This window comes from Empidonax traillii, unplaced genomic scaffold (assembly GCF_003031625.1).
Source record: "Empidonax traillii isolate 1590-97213 ecotype Southwest subspecies unplaced genomic scaffold, ASM303162v1 scaffold448:size1359114, whole genome shotgun sequence".
Taxonomy (NCBI): Eukaryota; Metazoa; Chordata; class Aves; order Passeriformes; family Tyrannidae; genus Empidonax; species Empidonax traillii.
In genome coordinates, this window is record NW_020955641.1 from 725,630 (window position 1) to 753,232 (window position 27,603).

Genomic DNA, 27,603 nt, shown 5'->3' on the forward strand with positions numbered 1-27,603 from the left:
GAACTGGGGTTGGCTCCCCTGCGCCCATCCTGGATCACTGACATGGTCCTGAGCTGCATCCACCTCCCTGTGCCCATCCCGGGTCACTGATGTGGTCCCACGTTGCATCCATCAAACCCTCTGACACTCTCGCTGTGCGAGCAATAAATTATGAATTAAATATTTCCAGCATCCACCGTGTGGGAGGGTTTGTAATTCAGCACTAGCCCGAGTGCCAAAGGAAGGCAGGAGCATTCACGTGTCAGGGAGGTTATGGATACACCTCGGCTCGCTGGAGATGCTGACTTGCCAAGAACTGACTGTAAACTCATTTTAGACTTGAGGACCTTTAACTTGCCTTCATTGATGGATCGAAACTAGAACAAACTCCCATAAATCAGAGCTTCCACAAGAACAAATCTGTGGGATTTCCAAACGCCGCTGCCCTTCCAAAGGTCTCCCTCCTCCCTCCACACATGGACACATTTTTACCCTCCTTGAGCCAACGAGACACCTGAGACACCATCAAACAGTGAGAGAAAGACCCGGTAAATCCCACGTGGCAGGAGGTCCCACTCTGCCCTTGCAGGAAGCCACATTCTCCTCCACAGCCACAGGATGTGCAGGAGACACCATGGAGAGATGCCTCTTCCAGCACGGCCATCCCACGGAGTTATAACTCCAAGAGCCTTTCTGTGCCTGCCTCACACAGCCCCCCAGGGGAGCAGCCCCTGCTTCATCCCTCCCTGGGATCCCCATCCTGCCCCTCACACCGGGCTGGGCCAACACACAAACCAGTAAGGACTGGTGAGAGCCAGCTGGGGGCTGGCAGCAGAGGGAGGTGCTGACAGTCAGCCACTTGTCTCTTCCTAGAAAGAAGAAACAAGACTTAGCTCTTCCCAGAAAGAAGAAACAAGACGTAGCTCTTCCCAGAAAGAAGTGACAAGACCCTAAAGCTGTTTATGATTAACTATTAGTTGCCACACAGATTTGCCCTGTCAGCAGCAGCGTGACACTTGGCCACCACGAGACAGCCAGGTTGCAACCCATCACATCCCTGAGCCAAGGGACATGGATTTGCAAACCAGGAATTCCGCCTTGATGGGCTGTAGAACACCAGCCCCTCAGGCTGCTCGGTGCTCAGGGGGCATTTCTGTGCCCAAAGTGCTCCTTTTCCTTAAACATCCCCATCCTGGCACTGTGCTGGCTTGGTCCCTGGAATCCCCTGCATGAGGCAACTGGGTGTCCTGTTTTAAACATCCTTTCCTCCTCCATTCCCTGGACAGCACACAAAAAGCCTCACATCCCATCATTTCTGGGACAGCTGCTTCACTGATACACATGGCAGAGACCAGGCAGGTCAGTAACAAGCACAAGCACAGTTTCATCTGCTCCAGCACCCACAGAGGCCTCTGGGGCCACTGGCCTTTATTAAACTTCTGGCTAAATGTCATTATGTAAAACCACTGCTGAAAATACAAATAAAGAAACCAATTCCTACCTACTGCTGCCTTCCAGCAGACAGGACAGAGGCAGTGGATGCCTGTGGCACATCCCCACAGCCAGCACAATCACTGGCAAGTATGTGTCCCGGCCTCAGTCCAACAGACCGGCGCCGTGGCTGCAGTGACATTTCACCCCAGTGCTTTACCAGGTCATTTATTTTTTTCAGATGGCATGAGGCACATTTTATGCTTTTTCCTATCTAATCCCGAAGATAAACACACATGAAGTTTGGCACTGACCAAGGAACATATCAACATTTAGTGCAAATAAGCAGCTGGACAAAGCCCACAGCATCTCACCCCGTCAAAATTCCGGCAGCACAACTGACCCAGGCTCTGCCAGCCCTTCCTGACGACCATCACAACCTGGGATCTCACAGACTGACCTGCTGGTGAGCCAGGAGCGAGTTCTCACCTTGTGCAGGTGTGTAAGCCAACGTTCTTTGGGTACACAGCAATCCCTGCCGAGCACGCAGCGAAGGGAAGGCAGCGGCGCGCTGAGACACCGAACTGCACAGACAGCTGCGTTAACAGCCAAATGTTTTTGTTCCAGTCCTTGAAAAAACAACAAAAACCCGGTTCTCAAAGGCAAGGAAGGACAGCCAGTACCTTGCCACACTCATGCCTTTGAAAACCCCACCCTAGTTCCTACCCCAGCAACACGAAGGTGGTTTTCAGCGGGAGGAACGGCCCCAGCTCCCTCCTGCTCCCACAGCGCCACGTGCCCAACCCCTGCGAGGCTTTGAGAGCAGTGCTAAATATAGTCCCTTTAAGGGAAGATTTGTAAATCAGTATAAAACATAATCCGCTTTGCAGATATTCTCTGAGGCATACAAAACAATTACAGAGGCTGCTGCAGACCAGTTAATTGAAGAAGCCCTAAGCCCCCCCCTCAGAATTAACTCCCAGGGTGATGAGAAGACCCCCAAAACCAAAAGGCTTCAATCACACTGACCCAGCTGGAACAGCAGTTCCTGCAGGGAGGCACCTTCCTGCCTTCCAGGTGCAGCTTCCATTTGTATTTTTCCCAGGAATCCCACATTTCTACCCTGCATCAAAAACTGCCACAAGGATTTCCCCAAGTCACTGCCTGGGCTTTAGGGGGGGGAAAAACCACAAACAAAACCCCAATGGGTGACCAGAGCATTGAAGGAAAAAAAAAAGTAAAGCCACTACTGTTCAATGACACCCTCTTTATTCAAAAATAGATATCTATGAGACATTTCAGAATATACTGCTGTCAAATGGCAGCCTATATGTCTAAATTAATTCCTAAGTCAATTCAATATACAGATTTAAGCTTTTGTTAAAAAAAGACACACCGTGGGGAAATCTGTTTAACCTTGAGAGAATGTCACCCAGTTCACCAGATGCCCTTTGCCCAAAAAGTAAAACAAATAAAATTAAAACCCACAAGACTTCATTTAAATTAAGCAAAATAAAACGCACACGCATATTTGGAAAAAAAAAAATCAAAACATTTCAATTAAAAAAGAAAAAGAAAAAAAAAGACAACTCTCTTACAGATCTGCTGAAACACAAGTGTGAGATGCCAACACATTTGTCTACATCATTTTTTGACAGCTTTTTTTGTCCTATAATGGATACACATTCAATCAATGCTCAAAGTAACTTGGTTTAAGCAGCCTTGGGGTAACTCCATGAGTTGAGCCAGGATGGAAAAGAGTCTTTTGGTTTGGGTCGGTGGGATTTTTTTTTGTTTGTTTTTCATTTTTGGCAAAAGCAGAGAGAATGTACAGTGCTTTATCTAAAGTCTGGACCATAAAAGGCTGCACAGTCAAACCAAACTCAGGGAACAGACAGTTCTGCCACTGGAAAAATTCCTGTAAACGAAAAACACATTTCCTGGCTGGGCAGTGAGGGTGCAAGGAGCGTTAAAAAAGGACTAAAAGAAGTACTTGTCAGTAGGAAAAGGACGTGAGCTTCTGAACAACTTGGTGATCAAAAGATGCCGTGTTGTTTGCTGTAACTGAGTGCTGAACGGGCTACTGAACACCCTGCAAAATAAATTAACGTGGAGCAGAACTTCGTGTTTCTGCAGGTTTCCTTTCCTGGCCTTGCTTGACACCAGCAGCTCGAGAGCACGGGGAGGCACAGACACAGCACCTCAGCTCACTTCGGCCTCTGCGCTGCAAAACCTGCGTTACCAGACCAAGTGTCTCCAGAAATTTAACCTGTTCAGAGTGAGAGGTGCTAAATTTAAACAGAATTGTATCCAAATTGGAATGGTTCAGTGATCAGAGTCCAGCTTGTCAGACCTAACACACAAACTGAAATGTAACTACACCCCTGGCAGCTAAAACACTAGCCAGCAACATAATGGAATTAAGAGCTTTTTAAAATTTGTTGGTTTTCCTTTTTTTTTTTTTTTTTTTACACTTTTCCTGATTATAAAAATCAACTCACAATAATCTGTGACACAAAATTAAGTACATCCTTCTAATATCTACATGCATGGACATGGTACATGTGCATACAGGATATGTGCATATATATGGGTCTATTTTCTATATAAATAAATATTTATACCACATTTAACTTCTGTGCATCAGACAACTTCACTAAAGCTATGGAGAGAGTTTATAGCATTGTATTTTCAATGTTACCATCCTGAGAGCAGACCAGACAGTGCCTGTCACAGGGGCACCAGCAGATGCCACACACCACTCCAGGCTCTCAGTTCATTAAACCAAAGCTTCCAACACCACCCAAATTTGTATAATGAAGAGGAAAAATGTGGTATAAATCTAAGGTAGCTAAAACAAAATTTACTTCCACTCCCACTTAGGTCACATCCAGTTCTGCTTTGCTCAGCACAGTGTAACTTGAGTCTATCTCTAATTCACAAAGAAAAGCTGCTTATTTTTTATTGCCTGTGATTTCAATTCATGCCCCTGCCGAGTGGAAACTGTCCTCACCATATCCTCCCAGCAGAATGAGGAACTGCAGGTTTAGGAAAAGCCTTTCCCTGTCCCATTGCTCAGCAGATGCCCTCCCCTCACGCTAACGTGGCACAGGAGCCACATGCACACACCCCACTGCAGGCTCCACTGCTCTCAGAGGCGAGGCTCAGAATCCCAACCAGAACAGACAAGACTTATTCAGAAACAACACAATATTTGCACAGAGGGAAGATGCCCTGTGGTCAACCTTCCTCTGAAAGCTTCCCAGGCATTGTGTGTACATGATTCTCACAACTTCTGTGGGGGCAGCAAGTGCTAAGAGCAAACAGCAACTAAGGAGCATGGGAAAAGACCAGGGGGAAGTCTGCCCATACGGACCACCCCAACTCCCTTCAGAGCTCAGAAAACTCACTCCTCTTCCTCCCCTCACATGAGCCAGTGTACACAGAGAGAGGGTGAGCACGAGCAGCCAAGAGGTTGGAAGCAGGGTCTGCAAGTTCCTTCCTACTGCAGAACGTGGAAGACTGGGCTTCCAGCCAACACCAGAGTCCTTCTTACTTCTGCTGGTAATAATGGAGACTGGGGGATGGGGTTTGTCCTAGTCTGTTGAAAACAGGTCCCCAGCAGACGGCAGAGGTGCCAGACCTCCCGTGACATTGGGCAGCAGCGACAGGTCTGGAAGGCTCTGGATGTGGGATTTCAGCTCCTTGCGCACCTGGGTTACCCGAGCAAGCTTCTGTTTGTATTCCTGAGGGAAAGAGACAAGAGAACAAAGACTAAGCACAGGTTGATTAACAGTGCTGTTAGTTAAGCCAGGAATATCTTCCAGGTGAGGACTCACAGAGGGTGGCCAGGCCCTGGTGCTCTGCTGGCGTGACTGCAGACCCTGCCATCTGCACCACAATTCACAGCCTGCCCACAGCCTCTGGCATCCCTAAACCAATATCCCTGCCCTGCCTTACTTTTTTTACAAGAAAAATGCCTCCCCCTCCACTGGGGGCTGATAGAGCATTTGAGACAAGTCTCACTGCAGAGATCTCCAGCCCTGTGTTCTCACCCAAAGACTGACTCTCACCTGCTGCCAGTGTTCCTCCGCTGTCAGAGGCCGCAGGCTGAGGCACACCACAGGTGTTACAATGCTGCCAAAGCACTCACTCCTTTCGAGCTTGATCAATTTTGAACATTTAATTAATCCAATTTTCCCTTTCCAGTCACTAAATCAAACCCAAGTTTTGGCTGTCAAGCAGGGTCTCCTCAATGAGCTGCTGGAAGACTCCCGTTACAACCCCAGCGGCTGTGCCGTGAGACCGGCACGGAAACACAGGCAGGATCACTGAGTGAAAACCCGGGAAAGACACACCCACACTGGAGAGAAACACTAAAAGATTCCGAGTTTTATTACAAAGGGAGAAAAACAGTAAGTTAAAAATCCCCGAAGAGGAAACCTGCAAGTAGTTTTTCCACAAATAAGGTCTGTATTGGGCAGTAGAAGTCCAGTGAGAAATCCCTGTCCATGTGCAGAAATCTCCCTGTATCTCAGAGACACCAGTGACTCATCTGTCAAGGAGAGAGAGGAGGAGTTTGGACCCTGAAAATGGAAGAAAGAACTATACCTTGGTCAATTCTGTTTGGAGGCCACTTAAGAACAGCCCAACACACATCTAAGTTATCCACTACAGACGCTCAACTAAAGACTGATGGCTATGCAATTTTCAAAGTTTTGTGATTCTAAACATTCATGTAACAGGAGACAGAAACTGAAGGAATAAAACCCCAATATGACATGATTTTTTTTGGAATGTGCCAGTCTTTACCCAGCTACACACGGCCTATTTCACGTGGTACCTCCAGAATGCTGGAAACATTGAGCTTAAGATAAAAATCATGCAGAGACCAGGCTCCCACAAAGCCAGCTTCAATATCAACTTACTTTTCATTTCTTAATTACTTGGCAAAGAGAACAGTTTACCAGAGAACAGAAAATTATATCTCTGAAGATCAAATAAAACCAGGCACATGTTTAATCAAAAAACATCTTTCTGAAGAGTTTACAACTTTAATCCAGACTTTCTAACCTTCTCAGTGATGGAAATTCTCTTCACCTTCTCCAAACATCAAAGCACAGCAGCTCCTGTGGGGTTACAAGCAAGGAGTTTACACTCTCTGTGTTTCGTTATTTTGAATTAGAACAGTGAGAGCCGCCGTCAATCGCAACAACTCCCTGCAAGGACTATGTAAATACATCCCATAAATTCCCTGCCAGCACCAAATAAGAGTGTCTTTTAACAGCCTATCTCAAACTTAAAACCCTTTATGAGGCCCTGTGAGTTAATACACCATCATAACCAAACAGATCTGTTAACACACACGGGATACACACCGAAATAATCCCAACAAAGCCCTCCCAGTTCCTTGAACTGCAGGATGTGGGTCTCAGGGCTAGAGAACAGTAACAAAACAAAGCAAAAAAAAAATCAAGGGAAGGTGACACATTAAGTTAGGATTGCTGGGATTTGTCTTGTTTTAATGAAAGACAGAGAATCAGGATCAAAATAAGAACGCACCCACATCCCTAGTCACACTCTTTGGGGAATTCTTAAAGAGGGAAACAAGTCCAGAAAGCCACGAGATGAAGACAAAGGAACAAAAACAAACTCCAAGATTTTTTAGCATGAATAGAGAACAGCAGCAGATAAAGAGGGATGCCATGGAGGCCCAGCATTCCAACACCTGGTGTTCTTCTCCAAGAGAATGTGGGAGACAACACTGTGGAAAGGGAGAGATGGTGCCCAGACTGCTCTGCTCAGGGCTGGCACACCCCCAGCACTGCGAGGCAGGAGGCAGGAATATCTACTGTGTTACTTAAGTATTCCAAATGCTCTCAGAAGGTGGAAGAGGCTGCACTCAGACATCCCGAGACGACAAACTTAAAATGAAATTAAAAAATCATAATTCAGGCCATTGTCAGGGAGTTATGGATATCCAGCCAGGAAAGAACAGGCAGAGTTTCCTCAAGAATGCCAAACTGTCAAGAGTGAGTATCAGCAGGTGTTTCTTTCTTCTGTAAAAATTCTTACTAGAGATAGGAAAGAAATAAGAAGGGCAGGGCAGCTGGCAAGTCCTCCCAGCCTGATAAATGGGCAGAAGGTGCAAATTCCAGACACAAGCCAAAAAAACACTTTAAGTATGGCTTGGATTGCCAAGATCCACGCAAAACAGTTATGGATTTATGGATCCAATTATGGAGCCACATAAAACAATTATGTAAAAACCTCCATAGAAAGACTAAAGTCCTTCCACTTCCAGGCCAAATCTGACAAGAGGACCAGGATCCACCACGTCTCATGGACAGCCAGGACGGGTTTTGAGCTGAAGAGGATCTGCGTGACTGTTACAATTATATTAAATGCAAACAACACTCCTTTCCCACCAGAGCTATTTAGGGGAGTGGGAATCTTGCCAATGCCTTGCCTTTCCAGTTCTGAGAAAACACACTGCCAAACGAAGAACCACCAAGATGAGTGTAAACCACACCACTATTCTGGTGACGTGATGGCAAACACAGAGACTCAGGAGCGACTCCTCTGCATATTAACAGCACCAACATGCTTCCAGATTTACAATCAGCAGTTTCAAATGCTTAGGAAAATATCCCAGTTTTTAGGGATACTCTGAGAGCCACACAGAACACTGAGCTATTCTATACCAGAAATGCTCTCTTAATTTGACAACAGACTTTTGTACATATACGATGACTAAGAAAATAGAAATCAAGTCACCTTGAGAACCATATTCCATCCAATTCTAAGTAATTCCACCTTACTAGCAGGTTAATGCCAGTATTAACTAGTCCACACAAAAGGCTTAAATCTTACCTGTCAGAAGACAAACTAAAAAAAATTATATATAGAGAAAAAAATTACAAGAAAAGGCAGCAACAGTCCCCAAACCATTAAAAACTCTGGCTCACAAACCATTACCAAATTCAGGAATGGAAACTAAGGGAGTAATCCAGGAACCAAGGATTTCCTAGAATAGATGAATACTTATTGAACTGATTGGACTGGATTGGCTACACAACACAGAGCATGGAAGAGAACTGTCCCCTGCATGCTTAACCCTCTCCATCCCTCTGATCCTGAGCTGTGCTGACTCATGGAAGGAGCTGAGAGACTGGAAGCCGGAGCTGGGACAGGGAATGCCGGCTGTTCCATTTGGGAATACACACACCAGCAGAGACAAGGAACCCCCTTCCAGCTTGGGGGCTTTGCTATTTCCACAAGTTCTGGCCATATTCTGGAAGCAGGTTTTATGGGAAACCACTTTCACACAGCCCACGACATGCTTTGAAACTGCAACTTGTAGATTTTTGCATAAAGGTCCTTCCATCCCACGAAACCAAACAAATACCAAGAGCAGTTAAAAGCAGCCGCTGCTTTCCGAGGCCTTTGCTTGTTCTCCGTGTGCCGAGCTAATTGCCTCCCTGCACGGCAGGCTTATATTAAGATTAATAGTATTTGGATGCTATTTGGTTTTTTTTCACACGAAATAATGAGATCTCTGCTGTAAGCAGGAGTTTCAGGATGACAGAGAAAAAGCTGGCACTGCGCCACGCGGATGTTTTCGCTAATCAACATTCCCTTCCAGCGTTCTACATCCTCAGTGACCAAGAGAACCAGACACTCAGTCCTTGAAACAAACGCAAAATCAGAATTAACCACCACTGAACGGATCTGACAAGTGTTTCATTCCAAAGCAGCCTTGCCTGAACGTTACAGAAGTGGTTGTAATCGACGTGACAGGAAATTCATCCTGAGCGCGGCTGCGTGGCCGGGTTCACCTTGGCGAGTCCCACAGCACGGACTCGGATTGTTTTGGCTCAGAGCGTGCACTGGACACGTCCATCCCTGCGCAGGGTCAAGCAGGAACATGCTGTAAGTCATCACAGCAATTGCATCCACTGAAAAACATCCAGTCATTAATGAGAATTTGGAAAGAGATTACCAAGAGCAGCCAGCCAGTCTCAGTTTTGATAGGCTGCAGCTTGAGCCAGTTGTAGCAAAGCAAAAGACCACTCAGGGAAAAAATGCCCCAGAGGCTCAGCAGAAATCTGAAGAGTGTGTAGTGAGGTGAGAGGTCTGACAGGCATGTGTTTATATGATCAGGTAAAACCTCTCTTTATAAACATTAAATATACCACACTACTCTAGCAGGTTGATTAGGTATTCCTTAGCTTGTGCTCTTTGCCACTTATGTGGCAAGTAAATTATTGTAAAGTATTCTTAGAACATATTCATTAAAACATGTCAGAAGAAGAACAGAAACTTCTGCCATTTCACAAGTTCAGTGCAGCAGAACTGACCTCAAAAGCAAAGTGAAGCCAGGTTTCCTCATTCTGCACCAGCACCAAACCAGTAAATCTGAGGTTTTTATCTGAAAGATGCAGCCCAGGAATCAGAGCTTGAATGATGTATCTCCTCACAGAGTTCCAGTTTATTTTCAGACCTTAAATTTGTTCAGTCTTGCTCTTTTAAATTTGACAAGGCTTCTTTCTTCTGTGGCATCATTCATCACGCTTCAGCAGAGACCGTGTTTCTGCTCGTGGCAGAATTACACACTCTGAAACTGCAACTCGTCTCCTCGCTCTCCTCTTTGTTTAGGACAACAGAAGAGCCAGCAGCACAAGCCTCCACAGAGCATTTCTCCAGCTGTTGGAGAAGCCTGGGCCTCTGAAACGTTCAAAAGCTCTCAGAAAGGGCCCAGGCTGCCACTGTGTGATGGACATGAAAACTCGCTGCCTTTGCAAAATGCCCTTCCTAAAATAAACATTGGGAGGGCACATTTGATGTTCACAGCAAAAATCATCATTCAAGATGCAAGCAGCTACACATTCACCTCTCCAAGCATCTTAATGCTTTTACAGCTAAAGCAAAAGAGTGGTCATAAATTCATTTACTTCGGTAAAATGCATAAAAACATTTTAAGTTAATATTGGATGATTTTTATTTGCTTTTATTGTTTAGTATCATTCAGTTTCCAACACTACAAACATTACAAATGCCTACAAGCACCTACAAAACGAAGAAATTGTATCCTGGCATCGTGCAAAGAAACACAGCTGTTGCCTCGAGCCATACACAGCCCAGCAGACTCAGATTCCCCTGTGGAATTGCATCCTGTGCTCTTGTCCCAGCCCCAAAGGCACCACTGGCTCACAGCTGGCAGGACTGGTGCACAGCCCTGCACTTCTGGCCCCAATAATCACCAGTTTGGTTTTACAGACCCCGTGGACACCGTTTTGGGGGGGTTCCTGCTTGGGATCTCCCTGCCTGGGGTGCAGAGCCGACCCCCTCTGCTGCTGGTTCCCACAGCTGCTCCTGCTACTCCCTGCACGTGAAACATTGACAGTTTTGTTCCCTGGCAGAACAACTAAAAGTTCACCTCCTGTTTTACTGCACAAACCACTGAGATGAATATACCACAACCCAAGAATTCCTGTCTGAGGGAAGCACAAAGCCATGCCAACACCGACATGCTACAGAGAGCTAGGCAGTGGAAGCAGCACAGCAACAAATTGCCTATTAACCCACTGAACCAAATTGTATTTCAAGAAAATGCGCAGTGTTGCCCAGAAAACCTCAAGTGAGAGTGTACTTCACCCCTCAGAGATGCATTACCAAAGAGGGTTTGCAAATTCGTGTGGGCACGGCTTTAACACCTTATTAAAGGTGCCTTGAGGCCATGAATATTAAAGCCCACAAACATCTAAAAACCCCCACAGCTCTCAGCAGGACTCTTAAGTCACAATTTTTCAGTTGCAGCCAAGAGTCAGAACATTTCCCCTAAACTGGATCTTAAATGCAGTATGATCTTTATATTTCTACATGCAGACATGCAAACACACTTATTTGGGTGTATCCACCCCCTCAAACACAATGCACTACATACACGTACTATCTGTGCTATGGTATGTTCCTCCTGTCACAAACACAGGGACTGAAGGTAAGAACTGCCTTCACTGTCTGCAAATCAAAACAGAAATTCTAAATGCACAATCATCTCTCTATTTTTTTCTGCCTCTTTTCCCCAGGAGATTAAAAACAATCCTCCTCTCACTTACTGCAGGTTTTCTACTGTCAGTGGTTATTTCAGGTACCCATAAAGCTTCCACACAATTTGCCATTTCCTAGCACTGCTTTCCCTTGGTTCTTCCAGTCCCATCGATTTACCTGACTTCATTTTACAGCTGCCTGGTACACCAACACGGAACGTTCTCCCTGTTATCTCGCCGCTACATTTCAGTTTTACGCAAACTAATTCCCTGGATTTTTTCTCCTTGCCTGCCCTGCATTCCACAGGAGTGCACTGACTTCAAAAGACAACCGTTCCCCTTGAAGCTGTGCAGGCTCAGGTGCTGGAGGACAAAACTCTCCCCCAGCTGATTGTGCTCTGGAATTGTAACGGGGCCGCAGTGGCCAAAAATAACACAAATCAGGGAACTTTCATTAGAAGTTAAATACTCGTGTGAGATACAAAGACATCTCACACTCATAGAAACAACAGTTCTTGGTTCTGCGCCTGTCTGAAAGCGGATTTTATTTCCCGTCACCTGCTATTCTGAAAGGCCAGGCCACCTCTGATCCAGCCCAGGCATGGATGATCAAAGAGCAGCTGAAGTGTTGAGCCCACAATTGCTGAGTGAGATGAAACATCACTCAAAGAGAAATTCAGTGTTCAGCTGCTCAACGGCAGCATCCACCACACCCTTCAGTAAGTTAACCTGAGGAATATTTACCCTGAAAAATGTACACCTTGCTGTAGGCTGTTTGGCAGCAGTGTTTTTTTGGGCTAGCTGATTTTGCTGATTGCCAGAAATAAAGGAACTCTGCCTTCTCCTTCTAAGCACTCTTAGACTACAGTCAAGGTATCACCATACCCCCTCATAAAGAAATCCTAATCATTACACTTTCAATTTTTTCCCATTGCTACCCTAAAACAGGAGTTGGTCCGTATGTTATGATCTTCAGGCTCTGTGCCAGCTTTCTCCCTTCGTATCACCAGTGCTTCTGCACCCCTGGCTGTTGCAGCCCTTGCTCACACCGGCTGCATCCATGCTGATGTGTAATCCCTTTCCAAAGCCACCTTCCTCAGCAGAGCATCCCTCAATTTAACAGCTTTTCTGCACCTCAGGGCAGGAGTTGTGTCACAGGGGTCTGACATCACGGAGTGCTCTGAGCATTAGCCCACCAGACACAAACACAAGGAGTTTATGTATGTTTTGACAATCTGCTGTTTCACGAGGGACAGCATTAACGGGATTAGTAAACAACTGCAGCTCTTTAGAACACAAAAGCTGCTTCTCAAAAAACACAGATTAGCTACTTTCATTGTTATCACAGTGAAAGACTTTGTGAGTAAATAAAATACAAAAAAACATGCAGAGTGACTTCCATATTAGACATTTCAACATCTTAAAATAAAGCCCTGGCTTATATTTACTGTCAGAAGCCCCTCTCCCCAAACCAGCAGCAGCCTTGGCTAGATTAGGACAGCAAAGGAAATAATCCATTTTCTGTCCAAAAACACCCTCTCATCTGAGTCAGGAAACTTACAGCACAAGAGGGAAAACTCATAGTACCAAAAGATTGTGGAAAAGATACATCCAGAGAGCAAAGCCTACAATCAGAAGATATGTAAAATTAGATTGTTTTAAGTTATTTCCTCATTTCAGACTTTGCCAGAGTAAATGTTTTGGCTTTTTAATTCATTTTTAATTGCTACAAGAGTTTCAGATCCTTCTAGTAAAATGCTTATTAGCACTACAAAGGAAAATCCAGGCTTATCAATACTGTGAGAACATCAAAGTCTCAAACAAAAACTGATAAGCACATCTGGCCTGCCTTATCTGTAACCAGCATCTTCCACTGTTTATTAACCCTCTACAAGGCCAGAACAATGGAACGCTGTAATCAGGCAACATCCCTCACTGAGGTTTGAGAGCTGACACGAATATCAATTATGCCTCCTGTTCAGTGTTAAGAGTGGCATTTCCTGCAACTCTGTTTAGGTTGTTACAGCACTGAGCCACCTTGTCTGCTAGAACGACAGAGATGCTAATCTAAACAGATATTTAATAACATCCTGATATTCAAATAAGATCGTTCCTTATTTTCCAATGTAGCAAAGACCTGTGTTTACACCCAATAGCAAGCAAGCAGCCTGTCCCACTGCCATCAGCAGGATTATTCCCATTAACAAAGCAGCTCAGCCAGCAAAACGCTTCATTTTCAGGATTACATTTCTGCCTCTGCCAGAGTTATAATTTTCATGTACCGTTCCTTACAAAAAAAGGTATTTTTTCAAACAGAAAAACCCCACAATTGTCACAACATTTCAGCTACTGCATTAGAAATTTTAATTTCATGTTGTCATTATGGATTTCTCGGTTTCACAGCCTCAAACTGACTCAAATTTATGGATTGCTCTGGGCCTTTTTACATCATCACTGTGCAACATTTTGCTACCTACTTCTTGCCTTCTTTAAAACCAAACAGCAATATGCCTATCATTTATGATTTTTTCACATACACATTCATGTTTCTACTAGACAGGTGCCCTTCTTTCAACGAGAAAAAAAACCAAGACCTGACCCAAGACTTCCACAGCAAATAAATCAGGTGCCAAACAGGATTTGGTTTTATGGCATTATCCATATCCACGTCTAAAGTGCTTTTTACTGAGTCAGTCACAGGACTGACACCATGCTTGAAGAAATTCAGTCACAAGGCATTGAGAAACTCTAGTATAAACACACAGCAGAGAAAACACTTTTAATGAAATTCATCTGGGAGCAATGCTGCCGAGTTGTCAGCGGACGGGGTCTGCCGTGGCAGTAAACAGAGCCTGCAATCGCTGCAGCAGAGTCTCCTTTCAGGAGATTTCGTCCTCCACGTCCCCTCCAGTCCCAGCCCGCAGCAGCTGTTCATCACCAGCACCGCGGTGCAGAGGAGCCCTTGATGTGCCGCCGAGGGGCAGTTTAGCAGATGGCAGAGTGACACACAACCACAGCCATTAATTAAACTCCACGCTAGTCCCGCGACGTGGAGCCGAAAGAACTTTACCGTGGAGAGGGCACGTTTTGGATAAACAGCTGCAAACAGCTGGCTGTGCAGCCTCACACGGCGCTGGGCCGTGCAGGGGGGGCTCAGCTCAGGCCCAGCCAGACCCGTGCTGCTTTAGGGTCCTGCTCTCCTTGTTCAAGGGAGCTGGAAATGCAGTTCATTGTCTCTCTGCTGTCAGCCCCATTTACACTCCACCACAGAGGTGACAGGTGGATGTTCAAGGATGGGGAGTTGATCTGGTTTGAACTGCTTCCCCTTATGAAGCAGGGGATGGGGAGGCAGATGAGGGGCACTCATTAATAAGGAAAAGAATAATAAAAAAACAGGCAATATGAAATCCCCCGAGCTAATTATGGTAAACAGAGGCTGACTTCTTGAAAAAGGGGGACGTCATGAAAAAATAGGGTAAATCTGAAGCAACTGTGTAAGGTGAGTCTATTTTATTTTAAAAACTACAGAGCTCTGGGCCTTCCAGGTGCCCATTAAAACATCTAGACCGAACACGAGAACACTCTCCAGATTTTACACAGATTTCTTGCGCGTTTTACTCCAGGTGTAAAAGCAACACCTATAATCAAACATAAAAATAACACCTAGAAACAAATTTAAAGATAACACCTAGAATAACACCTAACAGGTAACAACTAGAACGATCCCCCCCCACTCAGGAGAAACCCGCAGATTAGGAGCGGAAGGGGAGCGTTTGGTGAGCCAATCAGGTGGCCAGCCCCGGTAACCCGGCACTCACCTCCAGCTTCTTCTCCTTCTCCGTTAGCACGTCCTTCTGGTTCTGGGTGTACTCGATGAGCATCCGTGCCAGCTGGCGCCGGTCCTCCAGCTCGGCCGCCAGCCGCCCGTTGTACTCGGCCAGCAGCAGACACGCCTCGTCCACCGTCTTCGAGAGCCGCTCGGCGGCCTCTTTGTCTGCGTGCAAAGCGTTGGGTGATTTAGAGGGCAAAGTTTAAAAAAACTTCCAGTTGTTCACAATTCACCAGCCCTGCAGGCACAATGGTGTCTTGTTTGTAAATACGCTTCTGGCTCGACAGGAAAATAGGAGCTGTTATCACAGGGGATGTACAGGAAACAGGACATGCTGCCTTCTCAGGCGGTATTTTAGACACTGACATGACTGACTGCATTTTATCCTTGCAGACATGTCAGGAAAGGGGGGATATAAGTCTATGAAGTCAGCCTCTGTGAACAGGTTAATTAAACTAAAACGTTAGGCAGCACTTTCAGGTACACAGCTCCAGTGGTTTCCATATTTAAACAGTGTGCACCTGTTAATTCCTCTTCTATCTGAATAACTCCCAGTCCACTGGCACAAACCTAGGAACTGCACACAGTCAGGTTGGACACTGTAAGAGTGATAGTTCGTAATGAGTTTTAAATTAAAATTACCTCCAGGAACAAGAGTCATATCAGTTCAACCTTTAAATGCTTCTATTAAAATTACTTTTCAAATGTAATTGCAAAAGTTCATTTAAACAAAGACTGACGGATTAATGGGGGTAGTGAGTTTCCTTTCCCACAGCAATCAAGGAGCGTGTGTATACTCAGCAGTCTGATAGAACTCAAAAATATATCAATCAAGGAGTCCGTGTGTACTCAGCCTAGTCTGATAAAGCTTTCGAGATATCTTAACAGTCGCGGTGTTCAAAAGCAAACACACCCATTTGAGAACTCTGGCCCAATTTCCTTCATATCCCTGCAAAATGCTGCTGATGCTCTCCAAGTACAAAAGCCTCGGTCCAAGCCAAAAAAAACAGAAGCAGCTATGTATGTTTAATCTTCAGTGTTAGTTCGCGGGATTGCTATCTCTTAATTACCCTGGAGCTACAAAGCAAGGACACAAAAGCAGGAATTCACTCCATTATGATTATTAAAAAAAAAAAAAAAAAACACACACTTTGATTTCTAAGTTATTCTTTGGACCCATGTTCATTCATCTACTGGTCTCATACCTGTAATTTTCTCCAGTAATGAAACATCTTGAACTTCCTGAGGCAGGGAAGCGATTTTTTGCCGCACTGTCGCATCTCCTGACGCTGCATTTTCCAGGTCTTGTAGGGCTTTGATCAAATCCTCGGTCTACAAGTCAAGTGAGCCAACAGTAAAACCAGGTAACCTTAACCACATCCATTTCCCAGGGATGTGGGCCACTGCAGCTGAGCTCACCTACCTTTGAAAGCCACCATTTGGGGAATATTTTCTTCAAATAAATTTTAAACCGTTGCTTCCCAACACAGGGAGCATTCACTGAGTTTACACTGCCCCAGTGTGTGGGAACTCCTGCATAATTACAGCAGGGTCGGCTTGTTCCCGACTCTGCAGTGGAAAACTTCTCATTCCAATTAAGAGAAGTGATCATGTTAAGCATAGCTGAGGAGGACACGACCACACCAGTCTGAGACACAGCCACCAGCCTTGTGTGCTGCCTCAAGGTGGGACTGAACCTTTTACACAAGTATCTCTGACACTGACTCTTTGCCTCACAGGACTGTATGGGCACCTTTTGTTTTTCTCCTGCTCCAAAAGTGCATTCTGACAGAGCAAAAATACCTAACCCCAAATTTCTATCAGCCCAAGCAAAACTGGGTCAGATTTCCTTCGTGATAAGGTTTAGAACTGTGGGACTGGTTACCGACCATAAACTCCGATGACGGTAAAAAGCTCTTCCTGTTAAAGCCACCTCTACTGTGGCTTTTGCAAAGCCATGGCTGTCCTCACCCAGCTCTCTGCAAGGACACAGCTTTGTGCAGCTGAACTGGGCTCCCCTCAGCTCGGCTCTCAGCTGTGTCAGTTTGAATGAATTCACTCAAAACATATCCCAGCTTAAAAAAGACGTGGGTGAGGACAGCCTGAAGAGGATATTGCCATAGTTCCTCCTTGCTCCAAAAAAATGATTAAATAAAAAAGATGAGAAAGAGAGATTCCCTAAACAGGAAGAACAAAGTGTTGTTTCTTTCTTTTAAGAATACTGAAGTTTCGATAGGAGGCTTCTGAAAGGGGAGACCAGCCCTGTAAACACAACCACTGATGTTTAAACTACAGTTCAATAGTTTGAAAACTAATAAAAACACTGGCAAATTTTAAATAAATATTTTTTTTATCTGAAAAACAAAAGTCCATTACCTAACATTTACTACTTCCTTGCAAACTGCAAATGATTTCCAACAGTAACAGAGAGAGTGTTTATCAGCAAGAGAAACCATAAGCTGCAAGGCATCTGGAGGTAAAAACAACAACAAAATTTTCACTTATTTCCTTGACAACTGTTATTTATTTTTATTTTTCAATGTTTACAGTTTACCAGATGGATGGTGTAATTTTTTTATCCTCTTCAAATAGACTGTGGTTTAACATATGTTCATTCTGTAGCCTCAAATGGCCAGAATGATTTTCTACTTCGTTCCAGCTATTTCCACACCCCTAACACGTGAGCCTCAAAAAGTCTTCAGAGCTGGCTCTCCTACCAGCTCCATACAAACCTATCAAAGGTCAACATTTTTAACAGCTTATTGAAAGAGGTGGCCTACAAAAAAATAATTGCATTTTAACTGTGTTACAACTTGGAGTTTGAGGGGTTACACAATGATCTTAAAAAGAATTTAAAATACGGTCTGCTCTTCTAGGAGTCCTCTCAGATTCTTTCCTGGCAGCGCTACTTAAGACTACCTGGAACTGCTCACAAGTGGCACACTGCTGCAACAGGCATAAAAAGAACCTGTTGCATTTCACATGGACTTCTCAACCCCAAACCGCATCTCTCAGCTAAATCCGTTTCACTTGTTGTCAGCTCCACCTTGTGGCTGTGACACACAGGGGACGTGACTGGGACACAGGGGACACAGAGGAGGTGGCCATGTGGCTTCCAGAGCTCCTCCCACGCTCAACCCATCCCACATACCAGCAGTGGCCCAGCACTAGGGTCCTGGGGTGAGTAGCTCCCAGGATAATCATCATCTTCCTCCTCTTGTATTTGCTGGAAAGTTCTCTTTAGAGACTTCTTCTCCTCTGCAACTGAAGGCAAAAGAAACAACTCATTGGTATGCCAGATCTGCCCACCTTAACTATTCCTACTTCAAAAGAATTGCACCAGATGCTCTGATGATTAAGCTCTCCAGAGAGGGACAACCACAGCTGGACTCTAAAGCGGACATCATATTCCAAATACTCAAATGCAGAACAGCAATAAAAGGTTGATTTTGCCCCCACATGCAGCTCTGTACATGCCAGCACAAGAATAGACATCAGCAGTGTGCACTGCATACATGTTTGTGCCTTCTACACTGAAAGCAGGAAAGGGAAAGAAATGTGCCACTTGTCAATAAATGACAGATTTCAACCCTGCTTAGATGCCCTGGGTGTGCAAGTGAGGATTTCTACCAGCAGAAACCAAGTACCGATGTGAAGTACACACAGAAGAATTTCAAGTTATCTTTTTGCATCGAGTACGTGCTCACTGCGGTCCCACAATCAACAAAATAACTGCTGGTTATTCAACCTTCCACTCTTCCATAAAAATAAAGGCTTTGGGACAGCTCTATGGAACTACAACTCCAAGAAGTGACAACAACAACAGTGATGGGCAGGGCATGGACTGATCTCCAAGCAGGTAACTTGTAACACTTCAAACAGGGATTTCATAAAGCAAGACAGTGCTGTTGAAATGAACCTCAGCACGGCAAACATTAGCTTGAAAGGAAAGAGACAGCTTATTTAAAGAGTCAGAAGTTTTAATGCAGCCTTTGATCCAGCCACAGAACCCTCAGAAGACAGATCATTCTTCAGGTTCGCCACCAAAATTAATAAGATCCAGGGTAATTGGTACAAAAGCTTTGGACAGTCTTGAGAACATCTCTTCAGTGGAATCAAGTCTTGCTGAGATAACCATACAGTTCGAGGACAGAATCTATACATTCTTTGATTCACAGGGAAATCCAACATCACTTGATTTAAAAAAATACCAGCCTGTCCCACTCTAATGAGGAAGCAAACAAAAAGGTCTGTCCTTAAATGCAGAGTTTTGCCTGCCTTGTCAGGTGGGACATACGAGAAAACTTTATTTTAATGCAGAGAAAGTCAGAGGTGCTGTACTGCCTGCTCACGGTGGGGAAAGAGCTGAATGACTTCCCAAGGCAGACACAAAGACTTCTGTTAGAGAACAGATTCACTCAAGGAAGGCAAAGCAGCACAGAAAAGTTACTCTAACACAGATGAACTGCTGATGTTTGCTAGAGCAAAGCTGTCTTGGTTAGAAAGAGGGACAGTCTAATTATTTTATGTACCCAGCTGATGTAAGAGTGCTGGATAATTTGACTGACAAACCAGTGAGACACCAGATCAATGTGGAAAACAGCTGCTGCCCACTGAGGTCTGCAAGAGACACAACTTGGGTTGAACAGATGATAAAATGGCTGAAGAGAACATTTAAAGTTACCCAGCCCAACATAACGGGCGATCAGTATTTATCACTTGTGTGCACTTATCACAAAGTAATTAACCAACAGGGGATAAGCACAGTAACCAACAGAAGAACACATGACCACAGCACGCACACAAGTGAAAATTAAAATGAGAGAGAGAGCTGAGATTCAAATTGCTGAAGAGCTATTCCTGCTGTGCTGCCAACTGTTTACCACAAGACACATTACACTTGCTCACCACTCTAACACAGAGGATACAAAACTTCATTGAATTTGCCATCTGAACAAGGCCAAGTGAGTCTGACTGGAACCACTCTGAAGGAGGTGGTGCTGAGCACCTGCAGCCCCAAGCACCAAGTCGTTTGAGAATCCTAAACACAACACCTCGATTTAATCAAAATAGAGAAAGACCCACACTTATTTTCAAACTTAAGAGCATACAGAGCAAAAGGACCCCCGAAAGAGAACAGAAGCACGGCACAAATTATAACACACCCTGGCTGGGCAGCTTTCAAACTCTGCCAGCCAAGAGTAATTAAACCATCACAGCCTGTGCTTCCAGAAAAGTCTGTCAAATCCAACCAGAGAAGGGGAAAGCAAGCATTGAGAGCAACCAGGACTGATCAGACTGTAACATGTACCTGAAACAAAGAAGAGATTGAAGAATTCTGAGAGCTCCACCCAGGAAAATCAAGAGCCCCTCTTGAAGGGACTTAAAGAAAAGAGAGAAGCCCCTACTACAAATGAAGTCAGCTTTCCTGCTTCACTGGGGTCTTCTCCACAGCTCAGAAACCAAACTACTCCCTAGAAACCTCCACAGGGTAAAGCACTTCTCCAAAACAGACAATTGCTCTCCTAACAGCTTTGCAGTGACACTCCAGGTTGTTGTTACCTTGCTCTTGGCAGTATCCACAGAGACCTGGGAAAGTATTTCTACGCCAACTTTTCAGTTTTCAAACCATCTCCAGTGGCTTGAGGAAGGTTAGTCAAAGGCCTTGCTGAGGATGTATGAGTTTTCCTGTCAGCTGGAAACCTGGGAGAGCTTCCCATCTCAGGTGCTTACGTTTTTATTCTCACCTCTTGAGGACTGGGTTTCAGAGGTAAACAGGCTTCTAATGGCCCAGCACCCCCTCCAACTGTTCTGACTCCTTCTTTCTTTGGGGGCAGATTACTTGTCATTGTTTCAGTCCTCATTACAACACGTATTTATTGGTGGTCTCCCCTAGTCCAAGTGTACCTGGGGTGGTCCTGCTCCAAAACCACATCCAGACCTGTCTCCAGGTGCCTTTATTTCAGCTGCCCTCAGAAGCCTCCCTGCCTTCTCCCCTCTCTGTTCTTCTCCATTTTTTAATACAGGTCTGACTTCCTGTGCCAGAATTTGCAACACAAACACAATGAGAGCAGCTCAGTTCTGTGTTAAGAGTGACACACTCCTACATCACAGCATGCTCAAGGACCTCCTTCAAATGCTTATTACAAAGACAACAAAAAGAAAATACGTCAGCTAGATCGGTTGTATTGCCTGAAGGGTTTCACATCAAACCTCTAAGACCTAGTTTTGCCAGGCTTTGAGAGAAATGGGTGGTTCTTCTCTTCCCTATTGCTTGTGAAAAGAAACATTCTAATAAAAATGAGATTAATGAGAAAGCAAATGCAAGCTTAACGAATACATTTAGAGATAAAACAATACATCAATATTCAAAAGCTCATTTCCATGTATATGCAGATCTCCTTAAGGAACCCAAAAGACTAAAAGTCTGGTAGTCACCACTGAGGAGTGATGGAATACAATGCTTAGAAAGGGCCAGTTCTTTTACCTCTCTGCCTCTCTGAAGGGAATGTTCCTTATCAATGCAATCAGCTCAGCTCCACGGCAGGAATTCAGCATGTGCAGCCAACGGAACTGCGTTACCCAAGGCCTTGCTACTCACTGAACAAGCTGCACCACTGCAACACACCCCAGTGAGCTTTAAAGGCATCTTTCCTCACTGAGACAGGACTCTGCTTCATTCTGACAAGCTGCACAACTCCGTGGTGCTCTCAAGCCAAGAAGAGCCGTCCTGCTCAGAGAGCAGCACCCACCAGCCCCGGAATTTCAGACGCTGCAACATGAAAAAGCCACAGAGAACTACCTGCACTGACCTGTTGCCATTCCGTGGGCTGAAGACAAGCACCAGGTACTCGTTACCAACAGCACCAGATGCTCTTAAGGAGCTCCAACATTTTAACAGCACAGCTTGAACCAATCTGCAGGCACTAACAATGCCTCTGTCCCAGCTGTGTCTACCCTGGGTGCACACAAATGCAGGCAGCCAGAAGGGTTTGGATGAGCGCTGCACTATGGTTTTCCACATCTATGACAATCATTACAGCTGTAAAACAGGAAACCTTAACCTCCATCTTGCTTATGTTCACCTGTTTGAAAGCAGAACACAGTAACTACAACAAAGCCTTCTGCAAATCAGATAGACGCCCAACAGAAACTCAATCACCAATTTATCTTAGAAATGCACAAAAAATCCCAGATGAAAGCAGCTCTTACCATTAAGAAGCTAATTTGAAAAAAACCACATTCAAAACAAGGAAAAAGGACAGCTCTGCTGAATTTTTCACAGTTCTTTTTCCCTTAGGTTAAAAATCTCAGGGTTTTTTCGACAATGAATTGACAAGGCAGCAACATCCACACTCACGAAAAGGCCTGAACTTTCCCTCAAACAGAAGATACTCCATTAATATCTCCTATTATCCAGACAACAGCTAAGTTCCTCGCCAAGTGGAGCTGTGCACACAGCAGTTCTTGCAGCATTTGTATTCCTTCCCTCTGCTTCCCACAGACAAAGGTCTTGTCACCTTTAGGAAGGGTTTGATTTTGTACAACCATTTTTAAGTTGAGAAGACAACAGCAGCAGGAGTGACTGGTACCATCAGCCAGAGGGAGAGGACACTGAGCAACAGCAGTTTGCCAAGTGACCAGGAAATGCAACACAGGGTATCAATTAGCAACGTGTTTGGATTCAAAGTTGAACACTTGCGAAACACCTACCCACGTGCATTAAATTCACAGTTTCAAATCCTCCAGTAATCCGTTCAGCAGGAATTCAGACATGTAAATTCTGTCCTTTGATGACACACAGGTGCCTCACACGTTGCACCCAGACAAGAGGAACCCCAGCATGAGCCAGGTCATGCAGAGACTGTTCACTTTTGCTCCTCAGAGAACAGACTCCCTCTGCCCCACACAGATGAGACAACTCCTTTGGTCAGGGCAGTTGGCTCGCAGCATTTGGGGAGAAAATGGCAACACTTGCCAAAAGTCATACCTCAGTCAGAGGCAGGGAGAAGGATTCTGGTGGGAGATGCTAAGGCACCCACCCTACAGTTCTGCCTGAAGCAGTGTGTGAAAAAAACACAAAGCTACAGCCATAGGTGTAAGACTTCACACATACAGTCTCATTAATGCTCACATCTTCATATTAATTCTGCACTAAACACTAACTCCATCAGACCTATTTTTCACCACCTAAGTAAGGAGTAAGAGCCCTTTTCTAATGACCAAACCAACTCTCTCACAGCATTGCACCTCTGGGGGGAACAGAACAAAGTATGACCAGAGCAGCCATGTCATTCAGGCTCATTTGATGGCACTGACATTTCACAGAATCACAGAATGGCTTGGGTTGGAAGGGACCTTAAAGATCATCCAGTTCCAAACCCCCTGCTATGGGCAGGGACACCTTTCACCAGACCAGGTTGCTCAGAGCCCTAACCAACCCACACCTGAACACCTCCAGGAATGGAGCATCCTCTTCTTTTAGCTGCAAAGTGGACAAATATTCCCTTAACTAGAACACTCCTGATTTTTAACAAGTCTCACCTTTCGTAGCTTAAGCATTCCTGTTGCTCCCCTCTTTCCACTGCAGCACTACCAGTGAAACGCTTCCAGATGCTTCAAAAGAAGCAGGAACTGCCACAGCAGTATCAAAGCCCAGTAAACACAAGCTTATGCTCAGTTTCTCATGTAAGTAATAAGGTTATAACTGTGATGTTCCAGTGATGGTAAATGATGCAAAATTTTCCCCAAATGATGTCAGTGCAAGAAAAAAAAAAAAAAAAAGACACCAGACAAGCTTCTGGGCATATATTCTAGACTTCAATTACTAAAAACTTCTTGCTGACTCATAATAAAATACAGTAACTGTGCAAAACAAACCAATTAACACGAGAATGAAACAAGACTGAATAAGCCATTATAATAAACCCAGCTGACCAGTCTCAGAGATGTAGAGTTGGACACTTGACTCAAGGTGGATGCAACAGTTCCCTGCACAACCGACTTGCCTTCACCCCAAAAGGCAGCCCTGGAGGATTCTGTCTGCACGAGCAGCACCAGACATCACCTCAAGTCAAGCTCACTGGCAGTCACCACTCCCAAGGCAACACACCTGCAAACCAGAACCACGAGTTCACCAAAAATCACACTCTGCAACAATCCCGAAAAACGTCCACGACCAGCTCGGGCAACGACTCAACTAAAGGAGCCCAGAGCTCAACTCCTCGCGGTGCTTCCAGTGAAACACACACCCATTAAAAAACGAACCGCACACGACCAGCAACATGCATTTACCTTTCGTTTGGGGGCTGTTGGAGTCTTCCATGGACAGCTTCAGCTGCTGGATGAACTCGCTGCCATACACGCTCCTCTCCTGCCAGATGTTCAGCAATCGCTCCAAGGGCTTCTTGCAGCCCTCGTCTGCTTCTCTGTTCAAAGATTGGGAAATCGTCATGGCTCAGCTGATCAACACTCCTGATGTTTCAAGTGAGCGCCTTCCAAACTACCAGCTGCACCCACTGCAATACGTGCACGTGTGAGAGGATCGTTCTCACAGTGTCTGGGACAAACTGTGCCAAACGCATTTGTGGCCGATTTTACCCCTTTACTGGAACTAAAGATTGCCTGGAAGTGCCTCCTGTTCCCACCCCAAAGTAAGGGCAGGAAAAGCTGTGAAGGAAGAAACCCGCTATCATTCAGAATTTGCAAGAAGAGTTATAAAATACCCTCAAGCTGATATGTTTACAACTCAAGAGTATTAACTTTAAACAGTTGTTTCAGTCAATAACATTCCAATTAAAAGCAGGTTGATTGGATCATTAGGCACTTAAATGCAGTCAGAGAGCACACTGACATCAGACAGCCCTCCAGAACAGACATCAAACACCCAGAGCATTGATGTTGCTTAGCTGAGATAACAGGAATTATTACGCTATTTAGAGAAAATCTTAACTAAACCACACTCCCTTTCTGATAAGGTGGTGTTTGCATCATTTCTTCTCTCTTATGTAGGAAGCAAAGGCACTGCTGACCAGGTAACCCTTAGAACAAGCAACACACAAAGAAACCGTGCTCAGAGCAGGTGAGAATCCAGTGACCCAAAAACATCTTCTCACAGAGGGGCAGAGCCATTCATTGCGTGGCTTTAATAAACACACCCAACTGTTCAGTTTCACTGCTCATGAACAGATCTGCCAGATCTTCTGGGAACAGCTGAAATCCAGAGCGTGTGAAGGGCTGGTGCACACACAAACAAGTTTGCCTAAGGAGAAGTATTAACACCAAACAGCTGCAAAGCAGTCAGAATCCAATCTCTACTAGAGACAGAGTACCAGCATCCCTGAAACTTTAAAAAACAACAACAAACAACAACATCCAGTTGAATTAAACTCTGAATAAGAAGGATGCAAATCCCTAGAGAGGAAAGTTGAAGAAATGCAGCAACATACCTGGCAACATGAGAAAATGCATCCACAAGAACAGATTCGAACTCCCTGGTAAATTCAGGACCTTTCCTCTTACTGTTCTGGATGACATCATTTGCTAAATATAGGAAAGTAAGCTTCCTACTGGATTTTGCTGAGAAAGGGAAAAAAAAAGAAGGAAAGAACAGAGAGAGAGAGAGTTTGCATTAATTTGTCACTTCTTTCACCCACAATCATTAACATGTCTTTTAAAGTTGCCCAGAGATTTGCAGTCTAAAACAAAGTTCAAAATACTTCTCTGTTACCAAGGCAAATCAGGGACCCTGAAGTCAAGTAGTTCTTAATCTCCCCACTTCTCCTCTTTTTTAACCAATTCATAAAAAACCACGAGTTTAAACCTTTTTGTGCACAGAGACACCTCGACTCTGAAAAAAGCTACGTAATAAACAAATTTTAATCACACGACTAAAAAAAGCTGTCCTAACCTACCAGTAAATTAATAAAACAATGGCTTTCATTTTTCATTCATTAACTTCAGGAAAAATGCTTGGTATAGAACCCCACAATTCAGAACAGTGAAACTGTAGGAGAAAGGTATTGCAGAGACCCAAATATTTTCTAAACAATGCTGTGACAGAGGAACATTGAATTTCCTCCACATCCCGTAACTTTTCCTATTTTGACACCACCAGTTTCTATTTCACTGTGGTCAGAATCAGTGGGATTCACTGTTTCCTCAGAACATGCTTGAAGCAGAAAACAAAATCGCTCATTTCTACAGCAGGTCGAGTTCAGATCTTACAAAACTTCAGAAACAGAATGAAATGGCGAAAACTATCAGTCCCACACAAGATACTCCAGCTGCTCCAAAGGGCTCACACTGCTGGTGCCAAGGGTGGGAATGGTGATATTGGCTGGTTTCAGAGCTGCACTTGGGGACAGGGCACTCACATGGAATCTCAGAATGCTTTGGGTTGGAAGGGGTCTTAAAGAACACTTAATTCCAACCCCCTGCCAGGGGCAGGGACACCTTCCACCAGGCACTGCCATCCGGAAAACTACCTAATTTAACTCTAGGTAAGTTAATCTGCAAGGAAAAAAACCCACCTCGAAGTATTTCTGGATGACAGCACCAAAGAGATACAGATCGAGGTATACGTGTAGATCTCTACAGCCACCTTTTCCTTTACTTATCTTTTCTCCCCTTAATGCAGTTCTATAACGGGCGAATTGTATGGATTCGAACTCAAAAATTTAAAAACAAAACCCAAAAGGTAAACAGCCGGAGCACCACATAGCTCACAGCATAATGTTCGAACATAATTCCAACGTTTCCGTTTTACACCCGGAAAGCAGCGAGGCTGAGCATCCCCTCAACCCCACACTTCGCCGTGTCTCCATCCCCCGCCTTCCCAAACGCCGCCTTCACCGGCACGCACCGGGAAACACCCCTCGCAAAGGGCATTCCCCGCAAAGTTTATTAAACAACCGCTGCGTTAAAGTCGGGTCACCAAGCTCTCCCCGCGGAGCTCCGACACCGCCGCGAGGAGGAACCGGCCCCGGGGCCGCCGGACAAGCCAACCCCGCCTCCCCCCGCGCACCTTTGCGGAGCTCCCGGTGCCACACGGCCACGATGGGCCCCGCGTGCTTGCGGTGGTGGATGAGCCACAGCGAGAGCGTCTGCACGCTCTGCTGCGAGTTGCTCAGCTCGGACAGCTTCTTCTCCAGCGCCGACTCCGAGAAGGAGGACATGGGGCCGGGGCCGCTCCGCCCGCGGGGGGGCGGGCGGGGGGGGCACGGCGCGGCCTCACCGACAACAACCCGCCGGGGCCGCCGCCACAAGATGGCCGCCCGCGCCCTGACCCCGCCGCGGGCCGCGGGGCGGCCGCCT

The 27,603-nt window shown here is 45.2% G+C and overlaps 1 protein-coding gene across 2 annotated transcripts; it reads right to left on the reverse strand.

The window, feature by feature from the left end:
• Positions 1-2,657: 2,657 nt before the first annotated feature.
• Positions 2,658-27,560, reverse strand: RPRD1B (regulation of nuclear pre-mRNA domain containing 1B). Of its 2 annotated transcripts, none has more exons than XM_027895084.1 (7): positions 27,314-27,560; positions 25,737-25,866; positions 24,583-24,716; positions 18,440-18,552; positions 16,494-16,620; positions 15,278-15,453; positions 2,658-5,156 (listed from the first exon to the last, which is right to left on the reverse strand). In XM_027895084.1, exons 1-7 carry the CDS (start codon positions 27,462-27,464, stop codon positions 5,007-5,009), a joined length of 981 nt encoding a protein of 326 aa, XP_027750885.1. In that variant the 5' UTR covers positions 27,465-27,560; the 3' UTR covers positions 2,658-5,006. The 2 variants fall into 2 exon arrangements, with proteins under 2 accessions (XP_027750885.1, XP_027750886.1); XM_027895085.1 differs by lacking the exon at positions 2,658-5,156 and adding an exon at positions 6,325-6,539.
• Between the last annotated feature and the right edge of the window lie 43 nt (positions 27,561-27,603).

Bases quoted from the DNA above. Each gene is read 5' to 3' on its own strand.
- RPRD1B (XM_027895084.1), bottom strand. From the start codon at position 27,464: ATGTCCTCCTTCTCGGAGTCGGCGCTGGAGAAGAAGCTGTCCGAGCTG. The intron at 15,454-16,493 runs GTATGAGACCAG...CTTTGCACGCAG, and splicing joins ATTACTGGAGAAAATTACAG to ACAAAGAGGCCGCCGAGCGG. The intron at 5,157-15,277 runs GTGAGTGCCGGG...TCTTTCCCTCAG, and splicing joins AGAAGGAGAAGAAGCTGGAG to GAATACAAACAGAAGCTTGC.